Source organism: Numida meleagris, chromosome 11 (assembly GCF_002078875.1).
Source record: "Numida meleagris isolate 19003 breed g44 Domestic line chromosome 11, NumMel1.0, whole genome shotgun sequence".
Classification (NCBI taxonomy): Eukaryota; Metazoa; Chordata; class Aves; order Galliformes; family Numididae; genus Numida; species Numida meleagris.
The window spans coordinates 2464782-2487111 of record NC_034419.1 but is presented as its reverse complement, the minus strand read 5'-3'; the positions used below and the strand labels follow the sequence as shown (position 1 = coordinate 2487111).

Here is a 22330-nt window from a genome sequence, read left to right as displayed (position 1 = left end):
TTTCCTTATCATTAGTAAAGCAAGTTTAGAGATCGAGGTAGTAGCACCCGCCAGCCTGGCCTCCGCCATGTTGTGCGTTGGGAACGTTGCGCCCCGCTGGAGTCGGGGCCAGAACCCAGCTCAGCCTGAAGCGGGCCGCGGGGAGGAAGGAATGGGCTGGGTGCTGGGGGGAAGAGAGCCCCGCGGTTGCAGCCCTGAAAGCTGCCCAGCTCGGGAAAGGCAGAGAAGAATGACCCCCACCTCGCTCCAGCCTCCTTTCAGGGAGTTACAGGGAGCGATGAGGCCTCCCCTCTGCCTAATTTCATGAGTGACTTTAGTATTACAATGTACACCATTGCCCACACCTGTTGGTACCCACACATTCTCATTAAAGACATTAGGAACAACAGTAAATCAGCATAAAGGTGGTGTTTCTGTATGAGTGTCCCTAACCTGTAGCCTGTATTTCTCTAGCAAGGGAAAAAGCAGCAAACCTCTGGCTGAAAGCTACGGCTGCTAGGCCAGGAGCAGCAGCAGTGGGGTGCGTGTGCGCTGGAATACAAACGGTCGCTGCTCCTGTGAGGTTTCTTCTCTGAGAGCAGCAAGGAGCAGCCTTCCATTGGCAAAAACAGGGTGGCTGCCCACCACAATGGTGGGGCTGAGGCAGAGATGCACAGAGGTGAGCCAAGAGCTCCTGGGAGGGCAGGTGCACCCAAACGTGCTTGGATCACCTCAAACCTTCAAGTTTTGCGCTCAGGGTTTCCTTTTTCGTGACTGAATCCTCGTCGTCAGGGCCCAGAGCCTCCGATTCAGATCCCAAGATGTCACTGTATTGCTTACACTCTCCTTTGGATGGCCCACGCTATCATTTTCAGGGTGCAGCGTTTTAGTTTTAGGGCCCACTGTTTCATTTTAAGGTGCAAAACCACCTTCTGAGGCTCCCAGTGCCTTCTTTGAGAGGAAACCCCCTTTTTTTTGAGTTCCCAGATCCTCCTTCTAGGAGCCAAGGCCTGCAGTTTAGGGCCCAAAGCCTCTGTTTGGGGGATGCAGCCCTGAGGTGGAGAGTCCAGAGACCCAAGTTTTAAGTGCTAAGGCCCCGTGTTGAGGCGCAGACCATCATCTCCTGGGCACAAAGCCTTTTTCCAGGTACTGCATCATTTTTTTGCAGGCCCAAAGACACTGCTGTAGTGCTCAGAGCCTCTTCTGGAGTGCCCAGTGTCCCTGTAGGACCAAGGCTGCTGCTTTGGGTTCAGAGAACCATTCTTGGTTCTCATTCTTTTAGGACCCAACATCTACTTAATGGCCCCAAGCCCCCTTTTGAGGGCCCAAAGCCTCATTTCAGCGCTCAAAGCCTCCTTTCTAGTGCCCCAAGCTGCATGTTGGGGGCCAAAGCCTGACATTTAGGGCTCAGTGTCTCTTTCGGGGATCAAGCTGCCCTTTTGAGAGCTCAAAGCATCACTTTAGGGCACCCAAAGCTGCTGTTTTATTACCCAGACCTCCCTCTTTAATGGCCAAAGCCCGATTTGCACAGCCCTGCGCTTCAGGCTCATGCGCTGGGCCAGTGCTGGCCTGTTTTGCAGGCCGGAGGAGCAGAGCTGAACAGCAGGCAGGAGGAGATGCACGAGGAGCAGAGCTGAGCAGGAGATGCCGGGAGCGTTCCAGGGCGCTCAGCTGTCTGCCTGGGAGGAGCGCCACCACGTCCACACGCTGCGGAGCCTGGAGAAGAGCTGCCAAAAGCTGAAGCCTGATGGTGGTGGTGGCCTTGTTTCCGTCAGGATCCGCGCTGTCTGAAGGGACTGCGAAGAGACGGATCCAGTGTGGTCTCGCAGCACACTGTGAAGGCCTGAGATAACAGAGGAGCAGAGGCACGATGACAGCTGTGTACCTGCAGGGCGCCCAGCTTGCTCCAGCCGTTACCCCAGCTCTCCCCACCAGCAGCAGGGAGCAGGGGACAGGCATGTCGCCTGCCGGCCGCCACGACATCCCACTCCCTGGCTCACCCTGCAAGATGTTCTCTCTCTCAGCCTGCTGCTGATCCCTCTTGTGCTGCCTAATGAGCCCTGGTGACACACAGCCCCATCAGCAACCTGGGTGCAGCATTAAGGGCCGGGGACAGAGGATCGTCAGTCTCGTGGCTCACCGATGAACCTCGCGGCCTCCCGGCACAGGGGCTCCTGCGGGCTCTGTAGGTAGAGCAGGCTCTGTCCCAGGTAGTCCCACGCTGCACTCTTCCTCCTCTCGGCCAGCTGGAGAGGGAAGAGCGCGGGGTCAGCGCAGGGCGGCCCCGACCCCGTCCTGGGCTGTGGCAATGTGCGAACCATGCACTCGCCGATCTGCCACAACTGCGCCGTCTGCACCAGGTGCTCCAGCCGCCTCCAGCGCAGGAACCGCGCGGCACCAAGGAAGGCTTTCTGGGAGGCCTGCCAAACAGCTGAGATGCCGCCGCAGCCCAAGCAGCAGCAGAGCCCGCGTCCCCCGGAGCCCAGAGCAGGGAGGATGCGGCAGCAGGGGCCGACGCCGTGGGCTGCGGTACCCCTGGGTTTAGGGGCACCACGGGGGCAGCATCGTCCTCCCCCAAATGAACGCAATTCCCACCTCGGCCACGCTCTCTTCCTCATCGTGCAGGTGCAGATACAACGGGACCAGGCTCCTGTACACCTCCTTCCTCATCTTCTTCTTTTCTCTGCCCTCCACAAAGCTCAGCGTGTCGAAGAAGAGGCGGATGGAGAGCTGCCGCACCGTGCCGGACTCCTGCGGAGGAGGAGGGAAGGATGTCAGCGCCGGCAGCTCCGAGCCCACGGCGAGCAGGGCAAGCACCCCCAGCGCAGTGGACATGGGCACACTGGGGTGACTGCCACGTCCCTAGCAAGCCGGGCTCCCTGCTCCCCTTACGTCCTCAAAGAGCGCCGGCAGCTTGCCGGCCAGCTCCAGAGCCACGAGGCTGAGCTTCCCCCTCTCCAGGAGCCGCAGCAGGGTGCTGAGCACCGGCAGGGCCACGGTGCGGGCGCTGCTGTCTGCGTCCTGCAGCTGCTCCGTGATGCACGGCAGCAGGCCGAGCATTTTCCTCGCCTGTGGGAAAAACATCCCCTTTCTTTTGGTACAACGGAGACCAGTGCCGGGGCAGAACCGCTCCGGCAGCAGCCTCCTGCTGGCTTGTCACCGTGGCACGGTGCGGTGCTGGCAGGCAGGGCGGTCCCGCACAGCCCGAGGGCAGCGGGCAGCGAGGGGATGGGCAGAGAGCTGCCCCTGCTCACCGTGTCCTGCCTCGTGCTGAGCTGCAGGATGCCCCTGAGCACCAGCTGCTGCACACCCACGCTCTGGCTCTGCACGCAGCTGTTGAAGAGGCTCACGACGCGGTGGAGCTCTTCGTTGAGGTCCACACGCTCCAGCATCTGCAACGCACGTGGCTCTTAGTGCTGGATCCCACCAGCAGCTCGGGGCAAGGACAGCAGGGCACGGCCAGGCCTGGCCCTAGGGCAGCAGGGCTGGTGCGGAGGTCCCGCAGCCTCACATTCGCTGCTTCCGCTCACCTCGACGAGGAAGACCATGGCCACCATCTCCCAGGAGCAGAACTTGGTGCTGAGCAGCTCAACCAGCTGGTGGAAGATGGGGGAACGCAGAGCTCCAGGCAGCTCCCTCATCACCCTGGCAGGGACAAGAAGGCACCATCAGCCCCGAGCCGGGCGGGCGCAGCTCTCCTGGCTGTGCACCGCTCTCACATTGCCCCGGGGGCCGCAGGCTCTGGTGCTGTGGCAGCGCTTTGTCTGAGAGCGGGGGAACCCCCCGACACCACAAGGAAGGGCTCTCACCTGGCCACCACCTGCACTCCCTGGAGGTGGGTCACGGCGCTGAGAAGCGCGTCCCAGCCGCCCCGCTCCTGAATGGCCTCCATCTGCCTCTGGAGGCCCACGCTGCAGAGCAGCAGCTTCAAGGCCCACACCGCGGACCTGCGGGTGGAGAACGGTGCGAGTCACAGCGGGAGCCCCAGCACCGGGTCCCTGGGCACGGGGGGGGACGGGGATGTGGCACCTGATGGGAGTGAGCTGGCCCTGCTGGTGCTCCACCCAGAAGATTTTCACCTCCTGCAGCGTCAGCTCCGCGGTGAAGGACGCTTGCAAGAGGAGGGCCAGGAAGAGCTGGGGGAAAATGGCCTCCGCCTCCTTCAGGACGAGAGGCAGCTGGAATATCTCAGGGATGGTCCTTGCTGCCTGCAGGAAGCACCCGGACACCGTCCTTGTCTCATCCCCCAGGTTTCCAGCTCACCTCGAGAGGTGTGGGGATGGAGGGACAAATGGGGAGGGAGACCCCTAGAGCCCCAGGCAGGTCTATGGGTGCATCCCAGGGCAGCAGCAAGGCTTGGGGGTGGACAGGAAAGGGGAGCGGGGACTCAGCCTCAGCTGGGTGGGTGAGGAACTCACGGCCAGGGCGAGGACACGTGGCCTGTCCCCAGCGGATGGGGATGCGTGCTGCAGAGAATGGTTTGTGAGCACTTGGAGCAGCTCCTGCAGCACCTTCTCCACGGCCGGGGGCTCCGAGAGCATTGCCCTCCACATGGTGACGGCGACACTGCGGGTCCCCAGGGCTGTCAGCGTAGCTGTCCCCTCCTGGCTGACAGCTGTGGGGTGGGGAGGGGAGAGGAGCCCTGAGGGCTGTGGGCCCCGTACCTGGTGCAAGTGGGGGAGCAGCCCAGCAGGCTGCTAACCATCTCTCTCGGGTGTTTGTTGGCCAGCACGAGCAGGGCCCTGCCCAGGCTTTCGAGAACCAGCTCGGCTTTGATGGAAGGCAGGCTGCTGTAGATCATCTTCACGATCTTGCGCACCTGGAGGGGCACACACGTGAGAATGGGAGGGCACCAGAGCAGGGCCCTGCTGCCATCCCCACTGCTGCCTGCCGGCCAAGCGCGGTGCCAGTGCCGGGGAAGGAACAGAGCCCCGAGGGCTGGAGCTGGGGCAGCAGCAGGTTCCCACCTGCCCTGGAGGGAAGCGAGCCTCTGCCGCGAGCACATCCACCATGTGGGCAGCCAGCTCGGTGCTGTGGAGGCTCGGCGCTGTCATGCTCTCAATGGCCGTGAGGAAAACATTGACCCTTTCGGGGTACTGAAGGTATTTCAGAAACATCTGTGGGAGGAAGGAGAGGAGGAACCATTCATCCCCCGCATAGCTGCTGGGCCGTGCCGGTGCCTCAGGAGAGCCGGGAGCTGGGGCTGGGCTGGGTGACTCCTGGGGTATGGAGCAGGAGGGCCCTACGGGCACCAGGGCTGCTCGGGGACAGCGCCTGCGCTCTTACTGACACTGCAGGCCTGGGCTCTCCCGTGGGCTCAGGGTTTGCTCTTCTTACCTCGAAGATTTTGCTGACACTGTTCTCTTGGGAAACCTGCTGGTGGAGCAGTGTTTGCTCGCGCTCCCGGAGCTGTGGCTTCTTGGGATCCTTCTGCCACAGCCACATTCCTGGAGAGGAGCGGACACAATGTCAGTGAGGGGCCTGGGCACCTGGGGGTCTGGAGGGACCCGGCCTGACTCCACTCCTCTCACTTTGGGAGGCGATGAAAATGAAAAGCTGACGGACAGCCTTCATCGCCTCATCTCTGGTCGCCTCATCCGTGGAGGTGCAGCACAGGATGAGGTGTCCGGCCAGCTTCCCCAGCACGGGGAAACGTTGGTTCTCCGTGCACCGATGCCGGAGCATCACGGCTCCCGTGAAGCAGGAGCACACCTGGGGGGAGAGGCAGCAGAGGCACACGGCTGAGCGGGGCAGCAGAGCCCCAGCCCAGGCTCTGTGCAAGCCTGGAGACAGGTGGGCTCCGGCTGGGGAGCCAGGACAGGGGCACTGGAGCTGTGCGCATCAGGGCTCCCTACCTCGGGCAAGGAGCAGGTGTTGCTGAAGGCCAGCAGCCTGGCAATGCACGCCACGGCCCTCTCCTCCACGGCCGCCAGCTGGCACGTGGTGAAGGGCAGCAGGAGCTGCGGAGAGAAAAGCGGCCGGTGTGCCCACGGCACGGGGCACTCGTCCTTCCGCTCGCTCCCCAGCTGCAGTGGGGGCTGGTGGTTGCGTCCCTGTCCTGCCGCAGCCTTGCCACCTTCCCGCTGCTCCCCACCCATCCCTCTGACCCCGCAAGGGCCGGCCTCGGGCCAGCACCCCCTGCCTGCAGCGGGCCCTGGGGGCACCTCGCGTGGCTCCCTCCTTCACGGCCTCGAACCGTGCCCACAAATCCCAGCCTTGCCGCAGCCAGACCTCCAAGATGTTCTGCAGCTCCAGGAGGACAGAGGCGCCGGCGCTGCCCACCAGCACCTGCAGCAGTTGGTGCAGGGCTTCCATGGTCTGCAAGGAGGACAGGGCTCAGGGCGGCCTTCCCTGCCGCGTCCTGCTGGCAACAGAGGGGCATCCCGGGTGGTGCTGCCCGGGAAGCGTCCCCAGGGCCCGGCCCGTGCGCACCTCTGTGCAGAGTGCAGTGTTGTGGTCCTTCGCGTCCTCGTGGCGAGGGAGGTGCAGGATGCTGCCGAGGCAGGCGCGCAGGAGGCCGCTCTTCCGCTCCTCTGGAAGCAGCCGCGCGCAGCTGAGAGGGGAGAGAGGGCAGAGGCGTGAGGCACTGCTCGGCACCCTGTGCCCCGCTGCCTGCCCCGCTCAGGGCCCCTAGTTGGGACCAGTGCCACCACAGCAGCCAAAGCTGGGCTGGGCAGTACCTCATGGCGGCGATGGCGCTCAGGGCCTGCTGCCGCAGCTCCGTGTCCAGGCGCTCAGCGGGCTCCTCCTGCAGCAGCTCCTGAGGGCATGGCAGGATGGGATGGGATGGGATGGGATGGGATGGGATGGGATGGGATGGGATGGGATGGGATGGGATGGGACAGGACGGGACGGGACAGGACGGGATGGGATGGGATGGAATGGGGCAGTGTGCCCTGCTCAGTGGGCAGAACCCGGGCACCCCATCCCAGCACCCCCTGGCTCCCGGGGCTCCCCAGTGACCCCACAGTGGGAAGGGCCGTACCCACCGCCTGGCCCTGGGGTGCTCCCCTTACTTCAATGCACTGTGCCACCTCCAGCGGGCAGACACACAGCCCGTAGTATGCACTGCGGTCCTCGAGGGCAGCTTTGCAGACAGCACGGATGGAGGCCAGAAAGCTCAGCTTGTGTGCCTCTGCCTGAGACAGGGAGGGGAGGGACAGGTGACAGCATCAGCACCCCAGCACCCTCTGGGCATGGCCGGGCAAGGGCAGCCAGGGAAACACAGAGTGCCCGCTACCTGGGGTCTGCGCATGCAGCAGGCGCGGATGAAGCTCAGGGGATCCTCCTCCTGTGGTGACACGATGTTGGCAGAAGGACCCTCACCTGAGCCCGAGGGCACCTGCAGGGGCTGCACCTCACACACTTCCTCAGGCCCCTGCTGGGGCCTGGGGGTGCAGGGTGTCCTAGGCCTCTCTGCCCAGGCCCCTTGGGGTTGGCTCTGGGGTCTCTGTTCCATCCTGCAGCAAGGGAACAGCAGCAGGTGTGGCTCCTGCTCCAGCCCTGTCTTAATGTGGCAAGGCCCACAGTGACAGGGCAGGGATGTCCCATCGCTGTGCACAGCCCCGGCCCCCCCAGGACCCCTCCTCTTTCCCCAGACCCCCCCAGCCCTGCTGTGGGTCCCCAACACTGCCCAGGGGTCCCAATGAGGGCCTGCAGATGGACACCCCTGCCCCAGCTGCCCCCAGCCCCCTGCCCACCCCAGCCTCTTGGTGCCAGCCCCACTCTGGATCCCCAGCTTTTGGTTCTGGTGCCAGGGAGGGCCTAGGCTGCAGGGAGCTGCCTGGCAGTGGGCAGGCAGGCTTGGCTGGACCTCTCCTGCAGAGGAGAGAGGCCCAGGGGCCTGCAGTAACCCCACAGGCCCTAGCAGTGTCGGGGCACTGCCGTGCTGCGTGCCCTGCTGCGGTGCAGAGCATTCCCTTCTCCCCGCCGTGGCCTATGGCCATCCTCATCCGTGGGCAGTTTTGTCTGTAAGGAGCCCTCAACTTCACCCTGTGCCTGTGCCACAACTGCAGTGTCTGGGTCTGTGGGTCCTGCTCGGGGCCCTTCAGCCCATCTGAAGCCCTTCAGCTGCTGGGCGGTGGGGCACTGCTGGAAGCACTGCTGTCCCAGGCCCCTCTCAGGAATGCAGCCATCTCCTCCTCATGCCAGCACCGGTGACGGGCAGTCCACCACTGCTGAGCTCCGTGCCCGCGCTGCACGCAAGCCGTTTTCAAGCCAGGCTGTGGACTAGTTAAATGTGACTAATAAAAAGGAAAATGACTGAGAAAGGCAACTTTGTGTGAGCTGCGGAACAGATCTCCAGCCTGAAACAGCTGAAGAGCTTCGCAATTCTCCTGCAATGACCTGTGAGGTACGCAGATCTCCCGATAACATCAAAGCACCCTGGAAAAGAGCCCGGCAGCGTCCCTGCCTCGCACTCACCTCCCAGCAGAGCTGAGAGCATAGCGCTGACGCTCAGAAATGCCGCTCTGTCCGGCGATCTTCTGGGAATCCATGGAAGTGGGAGAGCTTTCCCCGCCACTCCTCTTCACCCCTGTGGAGCAAGCGGTTGTGCAAAGGAGCGACGAGGGCTGCCACGTCCTGCTGCAGCCCTCAGCCCCGTGTCCCGTCCGGTTCTGACCCCCTGTCCAGGCACACTGGGATCGCCGCGTCCACGGAAGCTCTTGGCAGGTACATGCAAGCTTGTCCGGGTGGACGTCTCTCCCGTTATTCAGTTGCCGAATTCTAGCACTCCACAGCTGCAGTTCCGAGCCTTCCCTGACTTCTTCTGTCTCTTTTGTGGTTCTTCTTTGCTCTCCTCGTACCTCACAGTGCTTACAGGTTCAGCCACCCGTAACAATCCACCACCGTGGGTGTGGGCTGCAGAATGGGAAGGTTCTGAGTCCCACACTCCCATGCTGAACACATGTCCCCGTCCCTGGACTATTAAATAAAAAGTAACCATCCGATGTTTCATAACCCTTTGGTAGCGTCTGAAAGTGAATGCTGTGCAGTTCCCAAAGATCTTCTGGCACGCGTCTTGTCACCTTAACTGCTTTTCTGATCTGCAAACAGCAGCTCAAAAACTAATTGCCCAGCCCGTGGAATCCATTGTCCTTCCCTCCTCCCTGCCACAGCCCGGCTGCCCAGGTTGTGCTGTGTTTGAGCAGGAAAGTCACCCCAGCCAGGGCTCCAACCATGCAGGGGAATGTGTTAACACGTTCATGTTGATTCCCACTTTATGCATACAGGCAGCCTAGGGATGATCTCCTCCATGTATGCAATTCCAATGTTCCTAATTAGCCACTGAGGAAGCAGGGCTAGCTGTGCTGCGAAGATCCTTTCCCAAACACAGGGTATAACGGGATGGTAGAGCACGATGCGCTGTGGATCTTGAGTACACCAATCTCTGCCATTACTACGATTACTTTCATCTCTACTGCTGATGGAAGTGCAGTTGTGAAGCAAGAATAGCAGAGAAGCTTCACTGAACCCAATGAGAGTTCACTGTTTCTGGCTGTTCTGTAGCCATCCTGCACCAGGTCCAGTGCTAACCCCAGAGAGTTGTCCCCAGCAGACAAACCGAGGGTGGGGGCCAACAACCTCAACCCCAGAGAGGAGCAAACAGGGGACAGAGCAGCAGCAGCAGCTGGCAGAGCCGCGAGAGCAGGCGGGGCTGGGCTCTGGACAAGTGCTCTTGACGAAAAAGTCAAAACAGTGCCAAAAAAAAAGTAGAGCTAGCTGTAGACAGAAGCAAAGCAGACGTTGGTCTCCACCAGCTCTGTGTCCCAGCTGCTCCTGTGGTACAGCGAGGTCACACGGTCTCTTTGGAGTGCCAAAAATCGGGTCATGTCTCCCTTAAGGACAAGCCAAGAACCATCTGCAATGAAGACTAACCCTGTGGTGCCTTCTCCTTGCAGCTTCCAAAGCAGCACAGGGAGCAGAGCAGTCCTGCCCAGCCACAGGGCTTATTTTCCACTGAGGAAGGTGAGGACATGACTTTTTGCCCTGTACCCTCCTCTTGTGCTGAATGAAATGTCCTGGGGTGAAGAAGGATCGCACAGGCCAGGAAAGGGTCGATGCATTTTGGGGGGGGTGGTTGGGGTGGGCATGTTTGGTTCACCTTGTTGCACCTGCAGTAAGCAGCAGGCTGGGAGGAGGGCTTAAGAAAGGAGAGAGCTGTGCCTGGGAGGCAGAGGGTTAGTTTTCCAGACTGGCTTCAGAAGCGTGCAGGCAATAATATGGTAATGTCTTCTTGTAAGGCTGTGCTTAGCTTGCTTAATGCTCAGTTACTTTACTGCCTTTCATCCTGGCAAAGCAGAACAAGAAGAAAATTGCATAACTTCCCAGCTTTTTTCTTGGAACTTGCTGGGAATTTGCTAGTGGATTTTCACAGGTAATGCAGTGATGCAGCGAAGTGGAGCTGCAGCATTAGCTTTGCCCCTGTCAGGGGGATGTCTGAGCTTTCTGTGCTCTGCAGGGGACGTTGCTGCTGATCTCATGGTCCTTGCAGGAGGTGGCTGAGCAGTGTGAGCCCTGATTGAGCTAGGTTCCCTGCTGTGGGGATTGCCAGGAGTAGCTGGATGACCTTTTCTAAGAAGGTATGGCATTAGTTCTTAAATTCCTTACTTTCCTTTCTTTAAATACATCACTGAATCTTCCCTGGGCAGGTGTAGTTCAGAGCCTCGCGTGCAGAGTTCGGGCTTTTTCAGGTAACAATTACCTGTCACTTGTCTACCACAAAACTTCCTGCTTTATCTTCTCCAGTGTCTCATGGGGAAAGGAGAAGGCAGCAGGATGGCTGTTGAGGTGCAGAGTGAAATCCAGGCTGAAAGCTGCGATGCTGGTCTGTGAAATGGAGCCCCTGTAATTTCAGCTCTCTCATCTCTGAGATGAGGCTCCATGGTATGTCCTTGGCCAAGCCTGAAGGGAAAGCTGAGGTTGATGGGACACGTCATTCTCCTGAGGCACCTTTCACAGTGTTCCTACCTGTGGCACAGTAAATAGGTTCAAGAGATGTGTGGGAAGAGAACACAGAGTATTTACAACAGGGCAAGTCTCCTTTTCAGGACGCTGAGCATCACTGCAGCAGAGTTACTTGATGGACACTTTCATCTGGATGTGAAACCAGGGCCTGTCAACTCCGTGTATTGAGATCTAAATTGGAGCTTTGAGCAGAAGGGCTGTGAAAGGTAGGGCTTTGAGAGCACCTCTCCCAAAGCACCTTGGAATTTCATAAATTGGGCTCTGCTGGACAAGAATGACATAGCCAAGTGCGGAAGTGCTCGTGGTTATGAGAGTCAATTAGGGTATGTCAATGAATAATGCATGTGCAGCTTAGGAAGGCTGGATGACATCTGTTTTATTTTTGTACTGTTAATTGAGAGTGATTGGAGGACAAAACAGCACAAAGGGAAGGTGGAGAGATTTGGGGCAGATCGTCAGAAAGTGGATGCTCACCAGCAATGCTTCCTGTCCGTTAAGCTGTAGAAACCTCAGGAAGAGGAACTGTACAAATGACCTCTACAGCTCCTAATCCCTGTAACTCACAGGACATAGGAACACAATTCAGACTGTAAGTGACACGAACATTTACAGAGAGCAGAGGGTAAAGCTGTTGCTTGCAAATCTGACGGCTTTTCTTGTACTGAGATAGTGGCTGCCTTGCACTTCTGGGGCTGAGTGTAAGTTGTGGGATATTCATCAGCTCCGTCTGTGCCTAGAAGCAAGGCCCTGCTGTTCCTTGGGTGTGCTGGTGCCGTGGGGGTGCTGGAGAGCGGCTGGGACCCAGATGGAAAATGACCTGGTTTTGCTCACACCACGACTCCCTGCATGTTGGTGTACAGCTGTGGCATGAGAAGTCAGAGAGGAAGTGATCTGCTTTATGGACCTTATGGATCTCCCCTTGGGCCTGCGCATTGCTTGGGTTCTCAAGAGCCAGACGGACTGTGTCGGCCCTGGGACTAGAGGAACCACGTCAGATTGGAGCTGGAGCCTGGTGGAGGAACAGGAGCAGTGCTGCGCATCCCTCTGCTTTGGTGTTCCCAAACATCCAGCTAAGGGGATTTCCCCATGTGTGGGGGCCCACTCAGCTCAGTGCAAAGCCTACTGCAGCTAGCAGTATTTGCATTATTATTATGCAGCTAGGTAGTTGCTCAAGGCAAAGGCTGTAAGGCAGGGGCAGGGGGCATGCTGCTGTCCTGTATCAACCAGGCCTTCAGCTGTGGTCAGCTGCTGGCCCAGGGAACCACACCAAGTTGTCTCTCTAGCACTTGTGGTGATGGTGGATTCTGTATGAAGGGCTGTGCAGGGACTTGCAGAGCTGTGTGGATAGCTGCTCCAGTCAAGTTCGATGGGAAACATAGAATCATAGAATGGCTTAGGTTGGAGGGGATCTGAAAGATCATTGAGCTCCAACCCCACTCCTGCCATGGGCTGGCTGCCCCCCAGCTCAGGCTGCCCAGGGCCCCTCCATGGCCTGGGGCACCTCCAGGGATAGGCACCCACAGCTCTGGGCAGCAGTGCCAGCGCCTCGCAGCCCTCTGAGGGAAGAATTTATCCCTACCATCTCACCTAGATCTCCCTTCTTGTAGTTTAAAGCCATTCTCCCATGTCCTGTCATTATCAGACTGTGTTAAAAATCAGTCCCCTTCCTGCTTGTAAGCTCCCCTCAAGTACTGGAAGGCCACAGTGAGGTCTCCCCAGAGCCTTTTCTTCTGCATGCTGAACACCCCCAGCTCCCTCAGCCTGTCTCCATAGGAGAGGTGCTCCTGCCCCCTGAGCATCTTCATGGACCCACTCCAACAGCCCCACATCCCTCCTGTGCTGGGGGTCCCAGGCCCGGAGACGGTGCCCCAGGTGGTGCCTCACGAGGGCAGAGCAGAGGGGGACGATCCCCTCCCTGCCCGCTGCCCCCCTCTGTTGGTGCAGCCCAGGATGCTGTCGGCCTTCCGGGCTGCAAGCGCGCACCGCTGGCTCATGTCCAGCTTCTCGTCCCTCAGGACACCTGCATCCTTCTCTGCAGGGCTGCTCTCAAGTTCTTCTCCCACTCTGTACTCACATCTGGGATTGCCCCAAGTACAACACCTTGCCTTTGGCCTTGCTGAACCTCCTTAGGCTCTCGTGTCCACTTCTCGAGCCTGCCCAGGTCCCTGTGGACGGCATCCCTTCTGTTGTATCAACTGCACCACTCAGCTCGGTGTAACCCGCAGACGTGCTGAAGGTGCACTCGATCGCATCGTCTTGTTGTTGATAAAGAACCACTGAGCCCACCCAGAACCATTAGGTTAACTTCCTTGCTTTGGGAGGGCTCTCTTTTCACCCGGATATTTCACAGCGATGTCCTCCATAGGAAACCTGCTTTTCACAGCAGTAAGTAGCAAACTGGTTGGCTTGTGAAAGGAGGAAGAACGGAGGTGAACGAGGAGCTTTGTGGGCGGTGAGGTGCCGGCACTGCCGCCCAGAGCTGTGGGTGCCCCATCCCTGGAGGTGCCCGAGGCCGCGGAGGGGCCCTGGCAGCCTGGGCTTGGTTGGGCCGCCAGCTCCGGGCGGAGGGGCAGCTCCCGGGGCCGCTCCCCGGGGTCGGCCGCCGCCCTCCGCCCCCCGCGCCGAGGGGGAACCTTTCTGCGCCCCGCGGAACCTTTGCGGCGGAGGCGCCTGTTGCTGCCCGGGGGAGCGCGCGACCGGACGCTGTGCGATGCGGCTCCCGAGCGGCGGCTGAGCGCCGAGGCCGGCACGGAGGCAGGCGGGCGGGCGGGTGCCAGCTCTAAGGGCCCCCCGCGGCCCGCAGCCCCCCCGGCCCGCCCCCCCGCCGAGGTGAGAGCCGCCGCCGCGCTGGGAGCGGGCCGGGAAGGCCGCGGGGTGGGGGTGTGTGTTTGTGTGTGTGCGTGGGGGGGGGGTCGAACCGGCGGAGAGCCGCCCGCTCCGCCCCGCCCCGCTCCGCCCCGCGGGCCCGGGGGTGGCGGGGAGCGGGGCCGAGGCCGCAGCCCCCACCCGGGCCGGGGCCGGCGCGGCTCTCCCCTGGCAGCATCCCCCGGGGCGCGGCGCCGGTCGGGGCCTAAGCGGGGGTGGGGCCTCGGGGAGCCGCGGCCGCCCCCCGTGCTGCGAGCGGGGCTGTGCGCTGTCCGAGGAGCGCTGCCCGCGGGGCTGGACCCGGGGCGCGGCCGTAACGGTGCGGCTGCGGTGCGCGCTGGGGAGCTCCGGAGGGGAGGGCCCGGTTGGCTCGGGGCTGGCTCCCTCGCTTCCTCCATTGAAGCGCCTCGGGATCGCTCCTGCTGCTTCTGGTCTGAGTGCTCCCGGCTGTGGCAGCGGGCACGTTCCCCCCGGTTCCCACGCCCGCTCCTCCATCCATCTGTACGAAGCGAGGGCTGCCGAAGTTCTCGGTAGGGTTTGTCTGTGTGCGGCTGTGGAATCTTTATTGCTGAAAAAGTCTTTAGAAGACGGGAGCTCTTTTTGTGCTGACAAAGATGTTGAGATGTTAGCGAACACCTCTACTTGTCTTTGTAATCTTGTTTTTTTATTTTAACGCTGGGTATTCTTCACAGAGTTACCCAAGCGCTGTGCCTGGCAAATACTTGCTTGGCCCATAGGCTCTGAGCCGGCGGTTCTGTCCCTCCCCAGCTCCAGGAATGGGCCATGGAGCCCTCTGTCTGCTTCGATGCAAAATCAATTAGTTCAGAATAAACAGCCTTTGTTTTGGTAGTGCTGCTCTAGGGGCAGTAGTGTCCAGCAGAGGGACAAAAACAAAACAGCCTGCTCTGCCCATGCTGGGCTTCTGAGCGAGCTCTGATGCGGCCTCGGTTTGTTGAGTGAGGCTGCTTTCTTCCTCAGATATGAAGCTATACGTCTCAAGTACACAGAGTGAACAGTGCAGCCTTTTATCCTGAGGTCTTATCAGCATCAGCATGTGGGGCTTGTTCGTTAATGGTGGGTGCTGAATGTGAGATTCCCAAGGAAAACACAGTTGCCGTTTTAAGGAAGAGCAGATGTGGATGTAGCATTCAATCTTTTCTGTCTGTGACCAAATACCACCTTTTCCCCTGATATCAGTTGAATGTGTGGTCCCCATACTCCCCTTGTTCTACACCTCGGTTATCGGTAACGTCTGCGTCCCACTAATCTGTCCAAATTCCAGTTTTTGTACTGGAGAGTAGTGCAGCTCCTGATCTGGAACACGGTGTGCTCTGAGGAGAACCGAACCCTGTGTTTTCTGCCTCGGTGAAGAGCTGAAAGGTTATAATCTGATAAAAAAAAATTGTAGCAGGCTGTGATAGTGCTCTCTGGAATCCAAGTCGGTGTCACGGCATTAATCCAGGTCAGGAGGGATCTCAGGTGTGCGCAGCTCAGTCCGCTACGCCAAGCACAGCAGCACCGGGTTCAGCTTTTCTTTCTTCCCTTGGGGCTGAAACCCTCCAAAGACAAAGATTTGTCTCTGTGCCCCTGCCCCAGGCTGTGACGAACCTGCCGAGGATCAGCCTTTCCTTGAGGTCAGGTCACAGCCTCTGCTGCTGCAGTTGGAGCACTGCTTTGTGTCCTCCTGCGTGCAGCCCCAGCGCTCACACCTCTCCTCCCATAGCAGTGCCTCTGACGTGAGCGCCTGGGAAGCCCCCGCTGAACTCGCTGTGTCTTTGCAGTACTGGGGCATCAAAGCTGCTCGTGGTGTTCCTGATGGAAGTGAAAGGAGGGGATGGGGCCGTGCTCCCACCAATGGAGCCCAGCATGCTGTTAGCCCGCATCGCTGCCAGGGCGCACTGCTGACTCACGTTCAGCGTGCTGCCCACCATTCGTGCTGCTTTGTTTGTGTGCACGTATGCGTGCGTATGGAGGCACGTCGTATGCACGTGCACATGGCCGTGCAGCTCCAAAGAGAGCCTCAGTCATGCACGCGCTTGTGCAGATGCACACACATGCATCAAACAACATGTTTTGCACCTCTGAGCGGCAGCTTGCCTGCCCTTTCCCCCCGGCTTTCTGGTGGTGGTGGTGACTGGCTGCTGTGCCCCCACACATCCCCGGCTGGCCGTGCCTCCAGGACAGCCCGTGCTTTGCCTTTCTCAAAATGGCATTGTTTCAAATGCTTCTGTGCGATGTGATCAGGTTACTGAGACAGGAGAAGGGAGTGGCCGCATGAGTACCGAGCCGCGTCTCATTCGACCAAGTGCAAAGCCGGAATGGAAGCGCGTTGTGATACAGGAGGTGTTTTCAAGTAACGTTGTCCATAGGTATGAATTAAATGGAACATATTGCAGCGAGTAGCAGCGCAGTGATGCTTTTGTCACTTCTTTGAGCTTGTTTCCTGCAAGTGTTCGGAAGTTTTGGGGAGATAATACCCCGCAGGATAAATATTCTCTGCTAACCGAGTTTCTTATTTTAAACGTAATCCTGTTGAGTTTAGCCCCCGCAGCAGTCACATACCATTTGGAAACATGCAGTTTACTTCTCTTGTGTTCTATGGTTGTTAAGGAACGGAGTCTTAAAGGTGAAGGGGACATGCAAAGTAAGACAATTTGTTTGAGAAGCGAGAAGGATGGAATGGTTTGGCGTGGCGTGGCGTGGGGTGGAATGCCAGGTACCTGTGGGGACAGAAGTGGCTGGGGGCAGCTTCAGAGCTTGGCTGGGCGCAGGCGTCGTGGTGTTCCTTTGTTTCAGTCGTCGTGCCTTTAAAGCAAGAGGCCGGTGCCTCCTCATTCTGAGTAATGAATTACAGCTGATCGATGCTTCATCTGCAGTAACCAGCTAATGCTGGCAGCACGCACCTGCCGGCAGGATAAGCATGTCTGAAGTTGAAACAAGTTTTGGAAAACCAGGAAGGCATGGAAAAACACATTTTCAGCCACACGGATCTAAATCGCACCGAGCTGTGGATTTGATGAGTTCCTCAAAGCATGGAAAATAGGTTTTTAGAGCTCCTTGAAGGTCAGGCGCGCCATTGATTCAGTTTTATGTCTGACGTTAAAGAGCGGAATGTCAGCTTAGTCCTGAGAGCGAGACTCATTCAGTGCTATTGTAATCGTGGAGCAGCAGTGATAATTTGAATTTTGTTCTTGCTCAGTCAGTGTGAATGCCCGACTAGGGGTCAGCCTGACACCTCCGGAAGCCTTGTGGTGGTTTGAAGGTAGCCAGAATTGCCTCGAAGGAGGAAAAACTAAAAGGTATGACAGCACTTAGATGCGATAACGGCACTTTCAGCGCGCTCACGTTGCTGTGCAGGTAGTCAGGGCGATGTCCCAGAGCTGCCGTTCTGCAGGTATGTCTGTGAATTGGAGTGTGGAAACAGGGAAGGGGTGAATGAATCTACGTCGGTATAGCTCAGCGTAGCCAAGTGCTTTCTGGTGTCACAGATACATTCAAACTTGTGCTGAATGAGGAGGGCTTTGATGAAGGCCTAACGTGTAAAGCAACACATGTTATGTAAGGAGAGACTGAGGAAAGGCATTGAACTTCTAAAAGCAATTAAAGATGGTTTGTAGTGATTTGGCAGATAATAAGCGGACAACGTTACTCTGGCATTCTCAGTGGAGAGCTGGCTTGATCTAATTAACAAGGAACTGGAGCTCCATGAGGGCAGAGTTGATTAACAGCCACAGCAGAACCCTTCCATTGCTCGGCCAGTGTGGGTGATCAAGTGCCCAGTCTGCGGAGCCAGCCCGGGCTGGGAAACCCCAGTCCTGCCTCAAACAGCCTTCCCTCCACGATGGAAATTTTTCTCTAAGCTTTTTGCTTGTGAAGAAAGCTTTTTTTTTTTTAGTTATTGAATCTGAAATAAGCAGGTTGTAAAAGCGTGTTCATTCAATGCAGATTGCTCGAGCTGCGTGGCGCTCGAAGGCCAATAGATAAAACAAAAAACCCCGTGATCCTGACAAAGCCAGGAACGGGGGCTGGAGGTGCTGAGGCTGCTGAGTCAGCCTAGAAAATGGATATTACCCAAAAAGGAATTGCTTGAGGGCTGGTGGCAGGATTTGTTCAAAAAGAGAGAAATAAAGGAAAGTGCTTGGTGGCTGATGAGTGCCCGTGCTCCGAAAGATCACAGCACTGTGATTAGTGCCCTCCTATCACATGTACATACACATGGGCTTGGTGTGATGCTCATATCCCCATTCCTGCCCCGAGGAGGGCTGTAGCTGCAGCCCAGCAGATAGGGCTGTGTGTGTGATGGGCACCCAGGCCCGCAGTGAGTAGGTGTGGTAGGCTGTATGAACAGAGGGCTGTTCAGGGATTTATGTTAGGTCTAGCGCTTTGCAGTATTTTCGTATAAAACTTAAATGAAGGAAAAAGGCAGAGATTTGAAGAATCATAGAATGGTTTGGGTTGGAAGGGACCTTTAAGATCGTCTAGTTCCAACCCCCTGCTATAGGCAAGGACAGCTCCCTGTAGACCAGGTTGCTCACAGCCCCATCCAGCCTGGCCTTCAATGCTTCCAGGGAGGTGGCACCCACAACCTCTCCGGGCAACCTGTTCCAGTGTCTCGCCACCCTCACAATAAAGAATTTCTTCCTAATATCTCGTCTAAACCTACCCTCATCCAGTTTAAAGCCATTTTCCCCTCATCCTGTTGCTACCTGCCCCTTTAAAAAGTCCCTCCCTAGCAGCCCCCTGCAGGTACTGGAAAGCCGCTGTAAGCTTCCCCTGAAGCCTTCTCCTCTCCAGGATGAAGAGCCCCAGCTCTCTCAGCCTGTCCTGACAGGGGAGGTGCTCCAGCCCTACTGGGAGAAGTCACTCTCTGCATGCATTTCCCCAGCACGAGCTGCCTGCCCCCCACTACTGCTCACCCTGTAGTGTTATGAAGGCAGGGAGGTTCTCGCATTCTGCTCTTGGCACTCTTGAGCCATCCTGGGCAGCAGGGCTTGCAGATAAAGCCCTTGTATTGAGGGAGGCTGTTTAGATGTTAATCTCTGAATTTCCTTGCCCTCTGGAAGAAGTCTCTCGCTGCCCTCACTGTTATCTCATTTGACCCATTTTGCTGACAAAATGAAGCCTGCAAAGAAGGAGCCAGAAGTTGTTCTGAGTGAACAGCTCCTTTACTTGCAGCCTTACAGTGGATGAACACAAAGGAAGCTTAAGCTCGAGGCTGCTTCTTTTTCTCCTCATAACCATTGGGAACAGGAATGGTTCTGAAAGTAATGATTCCTGTACTTCTGAGCCTGCTACTCAGCTCCTTCTGTTTTTAAATCGTTTAAGAGTGTTAAATTTGTTAAAATGTGCTGTCTTGTGCTTTTAGGGGCCTTCTGTAGTCTTTCAGGTCTTGCTGCTTTAGCTGCAGCTGTTGTTATTGTGGAAGAAGGCACCACAAGAGCTGCAGGAGAGGGATACGGGAATGAAGAAACTGGATGGGGCTGTGAGCATCCTGGTCCGGTGGGAGCTGTCCCTGCCTATGGCAGGGGGTTGGAACTAGATGATCTTCAAGGTCCCTTCCAACCCAAACCGTTCTATGGTTCTGTGATTTAACTAACATAATAAGAGAAGTCTCAGCTTCAGCTTACAGAAAAGGCTCTTTCTGCCGAGTGAAGGTGTTGCTCTCACCTTTATTTTTGACTGCCTTTAGGTTTCAGATTAGCAAGATTGTGTTGTGTTATGTGCTAGCCAAAAGAAACCCAAACCTACTCCTTATTGGGCTGATGGAACTCTTAAACAAGTTCTAGGTTTTGTTTTCTTTGTGGGTGGCTTTTTGATTTCTGTTTACTGTTTTAGGAAATCAAAAGGCACAAGAAAAGAGGATGGGGCAGAGGGGAAACAAACAGTTTTTGGCTGTTCCTCTGAATTCCCATTCATTTCATGCTGCTGCTGCCCAGCAGTACTCTCAGCCAGCTCTGCCTCTTATTGTTTATGGCAGGGAAGGTTGGGGGGGAGCAGAGTTAATCCTCTGGGGGTCTGGGTAAGATTTTGGGGTGGGGGAAGGACTGTGGAACCTGCGAGGTAAGGATGCCAGTCTTTATGCTTCATTTTGCCCTGATGAGCATCCTCTCCCTGTCTGGTAGCTTTCTCGTAGCTGCTGAGGGGACCTGTCTCTTCTCTCTTCACCCCTGTATTCACTTGTCTGTGACATTTAGTGTGAGGTTGTAACGTGTGGAAGGAGTTACCTATGGCCTGGTTTGGGAAATGGAGAGCAGGAGTAGTTTTATTTTAGGTTTCTGGGGCGGCAACCTCACTCCTATCACGAGAAGAGCTGTGCTGCCTTGAGCTCTGCAGGTGAAGTTTGGTGGCGGGTGAAACAAGCACAGAATTTGCAGGGAACTTGAGTGGAAGGCTCTTCATACTGATATGTGTGTATGGCCAGAACTCCACTGTGACCCTTGGTTGTGTAGGGTGGGCTGGGGGCCCTGCTCTTATGGGAGCTGAAGCAGAGAAAGCACCGTGTGCCAAGAGCCACGGCTTTGAAGCATGCAGTAAGGTGTAGGATAGACTGAGATCAAAGCAAAGGTTTCAGAACAAGAATGAAATAAGATATTGATACCCAAAGGAGATCTTGGGAAAAGGTCAGTGTTCTAGGACAGCCCAGGAGTATCTACTTATCTCAGATGTAATTAGGCAGAACACAAAAACAAAGAGAAGTTGAGAGTTCAAGGAAGTGATTTTCCTTTATTCAGGTACTAAAGATTAGCCCCTGGTCTCAGGCTGAGGGCATGATGGGCAAAGCACGTTCCTCTTCATGAGCTTGCAGCAGTTGCCCACTTGTGCGCTCCAGGGATGGTGCAGGCTGCGTTGCTTCCCTGTGTCCCCATACATAGGTCTGCCTCTCCTAGTCCTACAGCAGTGCTGGAGGAGAGGAGCTGCGCTGCCCTGCAGGACCTGGGCTGCCTGCAGTTCCCTGGCTCAGGGCAGCTGAGCTGCCCGCTCCCTGGAATAGAGCTTTATCCCTTCTTTGCCCCTTTAATGCTAGTACCCATATGTAATTGCACTGACCTGTTGATAGACGCCGTCATTAAATGCTTTAAATCATTAAGGACTTACATGAGGAGGCCTCTTGGTAGTTTACTTTGTTCTTGGGGTAGTTAAGAGCATTTGCTGTGTCTCTGGTTGGTGGGGTGAGCATAGGATTTTTGTTGCCTTTTCGTATTATTCTGGTTTATTTATGCTTTTCATTTATTTGCATCAGAGGCTGACGAAAGCAAAAGAAACAGCATTTGCAGCGTAACGTAATTGTCCGGAGATTTAGATTACTCTTGCACTGTGAGTACTTAACACTGGGGTGAAAAGCTTCTCCTTTGCAGGAGCAGTGCAGGAGCTGTGTATTCCTTCCGTGGAAGAAGTGCCAGGACGGAGAGCCTTGCTGCAGCAAGTGCAGCTACGGGGCATAGGAAGAGGGAGAAGCCAGGTGGGTTGGCAGGGGGTGCTGGGCTGCAGGAGACTCGGTTCTTTTTAGAGTGATGTCATCCGTTGGGCTTCAAGTTTCTTGTCCACGGGTATCAACAAACGGAGGGAGCAGGACCAAAAAATAAACCCTACAAAACCACTGTAGGAAGTGGATTACCAGCTCTAAACAGGGTAAAGCAACTTCCTTAATGGTTTTCAAGGTAACTATAGCATGGAATGGAGAACATCTGGAATAAAGAAGTGAGCTGCTTTTGAAATCAGATATTTGGGGAAAAGCTGTTCCCCAAGAGGAGGATGTGTCCAACTTTTTTCCCCTCAGTCCTGGGATGTGATCTTGTTATCTCCGGAGGAGAACTTTGGGAGGGAGCTGTATGCTTTGGGTTCCTTAATTATTATTATTTTTTTTTAAATTGGGAAGCTATAAGGCAGCTTGTCGGGAGCTTGGCAGTAGCCAGCCTAAAGTCTGTGTCTGCTGCTGCTGTGACTGCACATCCTGTCCTCAAGGGAGCGTGAGCAGGGAGGCCCTTACTGCGTGCACTGAGCTTGTTTATGTTGTAAGGACAGTAATTAGCTGCTTGAAAGAAGTAAGACCCAGATAATGAGTAAATGAGTAGAGAACGCTGAGGAAATAGGTGATCTGCTTAGTCACACAGACTCTGTGAATTCTTTTTTCTGACTCTCCCTTGAAAAAGAAACAACCCAATTGTTTAGAGGTGCCTTTTCCTTCCTCTGCTACTTGCCATAGCACTCATAAAAAAAAAACACAGAAGAAGGGGTCTTATTTTTCAACTGAATTAATGCTTCTGGTCAGCGAATGCTTCTTTTAACAGGGTGAGGTACAAAGCTGTTAGCCCCTGCTGCCAGTGTGGGACCTCTGTATGAACACGTACGCTTCCATTGCCATGAGCGGGTGCAGCCTCTCGACAGACTTCGGTTTCTGCCGTTTGCCCTTAATAAAGAGGGACTAGGAATGAAATCTGGTGAGTTTTACAGCATTGCCGGTGAATCTGCTCTGGAAGTGGCTCATCGCCATTTTTTTAGAGAATGCTATTAGTTGTAC

The 22330-nt window shown here is 56.5% G+C and overlaps 2 protein-coding genes across 12 annotated transcripts in view; one reads left to right on the top strand and one right to left on the bottom strand.

The window, feature by feature from the left end:
- On the bottom strand, positions 1439–9169 carry LOC110404871 (maestro heat-like repeat-containing protein family member 6). Its single transcript, XM_021409639.1, has 23 exons — positions 8603–9169; positions 8404–8515; positions 7220–7439; positions 6996–7118; positions 6660–6739; positions 6412–6532; positions 6211–6297; positions 5835–5939; positions 5511–5691; positions 5317–5426; positions 4947–5096; positions 4644–4798; positions 4398–4545; positions 4009–4187; positions 3789–3926; positions 3510–3624; positions 3234–3371; positions 2872–3048; positions 2575–2730; positions 2298–2399; positions 2120–2225; positions 1980–2039; positions 1439–1822 (listed from the first exon to the last, which is right to left on the bottom strand). The coding sequence occupies exons 2-23, from the start codon at positions 8475–8477 to the stop codon at positions 1647–1649; spliced, it is 2901 nt and encodes a 966-aa protein (XP_021265314.1). The 5' UTR covers positions 8478–8515; positions 8603–9169; the 3' UTR covers positions 1439–1646.
- Positions 8470–22330, top strand: part of RAD54L2 (RAD54 like 2 (S. cerevisiae)) — a 60008-nt gene continuing 46147 nt past the window's right edge. The window contains exons 1-5 of one of the 11 annotated variants that reach the window (XM_021409386.1): positions 8470–8652; positions 9882–9948; positions 10442–10562; positions 10729–10866; positions 11031–11153. The gene's annotated coding sequence lies outside the window, so the exon portion shown is untranslated. Of the gene's footprint in view, positions 8653–9881; positions 9949–10441; positions 10563–10728; positions 11154–11840; positions 12023–13754; positions 13777–14180; positions 14343–21161; positions 21272–22100; positions 22251–22330 lie in introns of those variants that run through there. The other 10 variants (XM_021409399.1, XM_021409390.1, XM_021409389.1 and 7 more) reach the window with 10 other exon arrangements.

Bases quoted from the DNA above. Each gene is read 5' to 3' on its own strand.
- LOC110404871 (XM_021409639.1), bottom strand. From the start codon at position 8,477: ATGGATTCCCAGAAGATCGCCGGACAGAGCGGCATTTCTGAGCGTCAG. The intron at 6,533-6,659 runs GTACTGCCCAGC...CTCCCCTCTCAG, and splicing joins AGCGCCATCGCCGCCATGAG to CTGCGCGCGGCTGCTTCCAG. The intron at 6,298-6,411 runs GTGCGCACGGGC...TCCTCCTTGCAG, and splicing joins ACACTGCACTCTGCACAGAG to ACCATGGAAGCCCTGCACCA.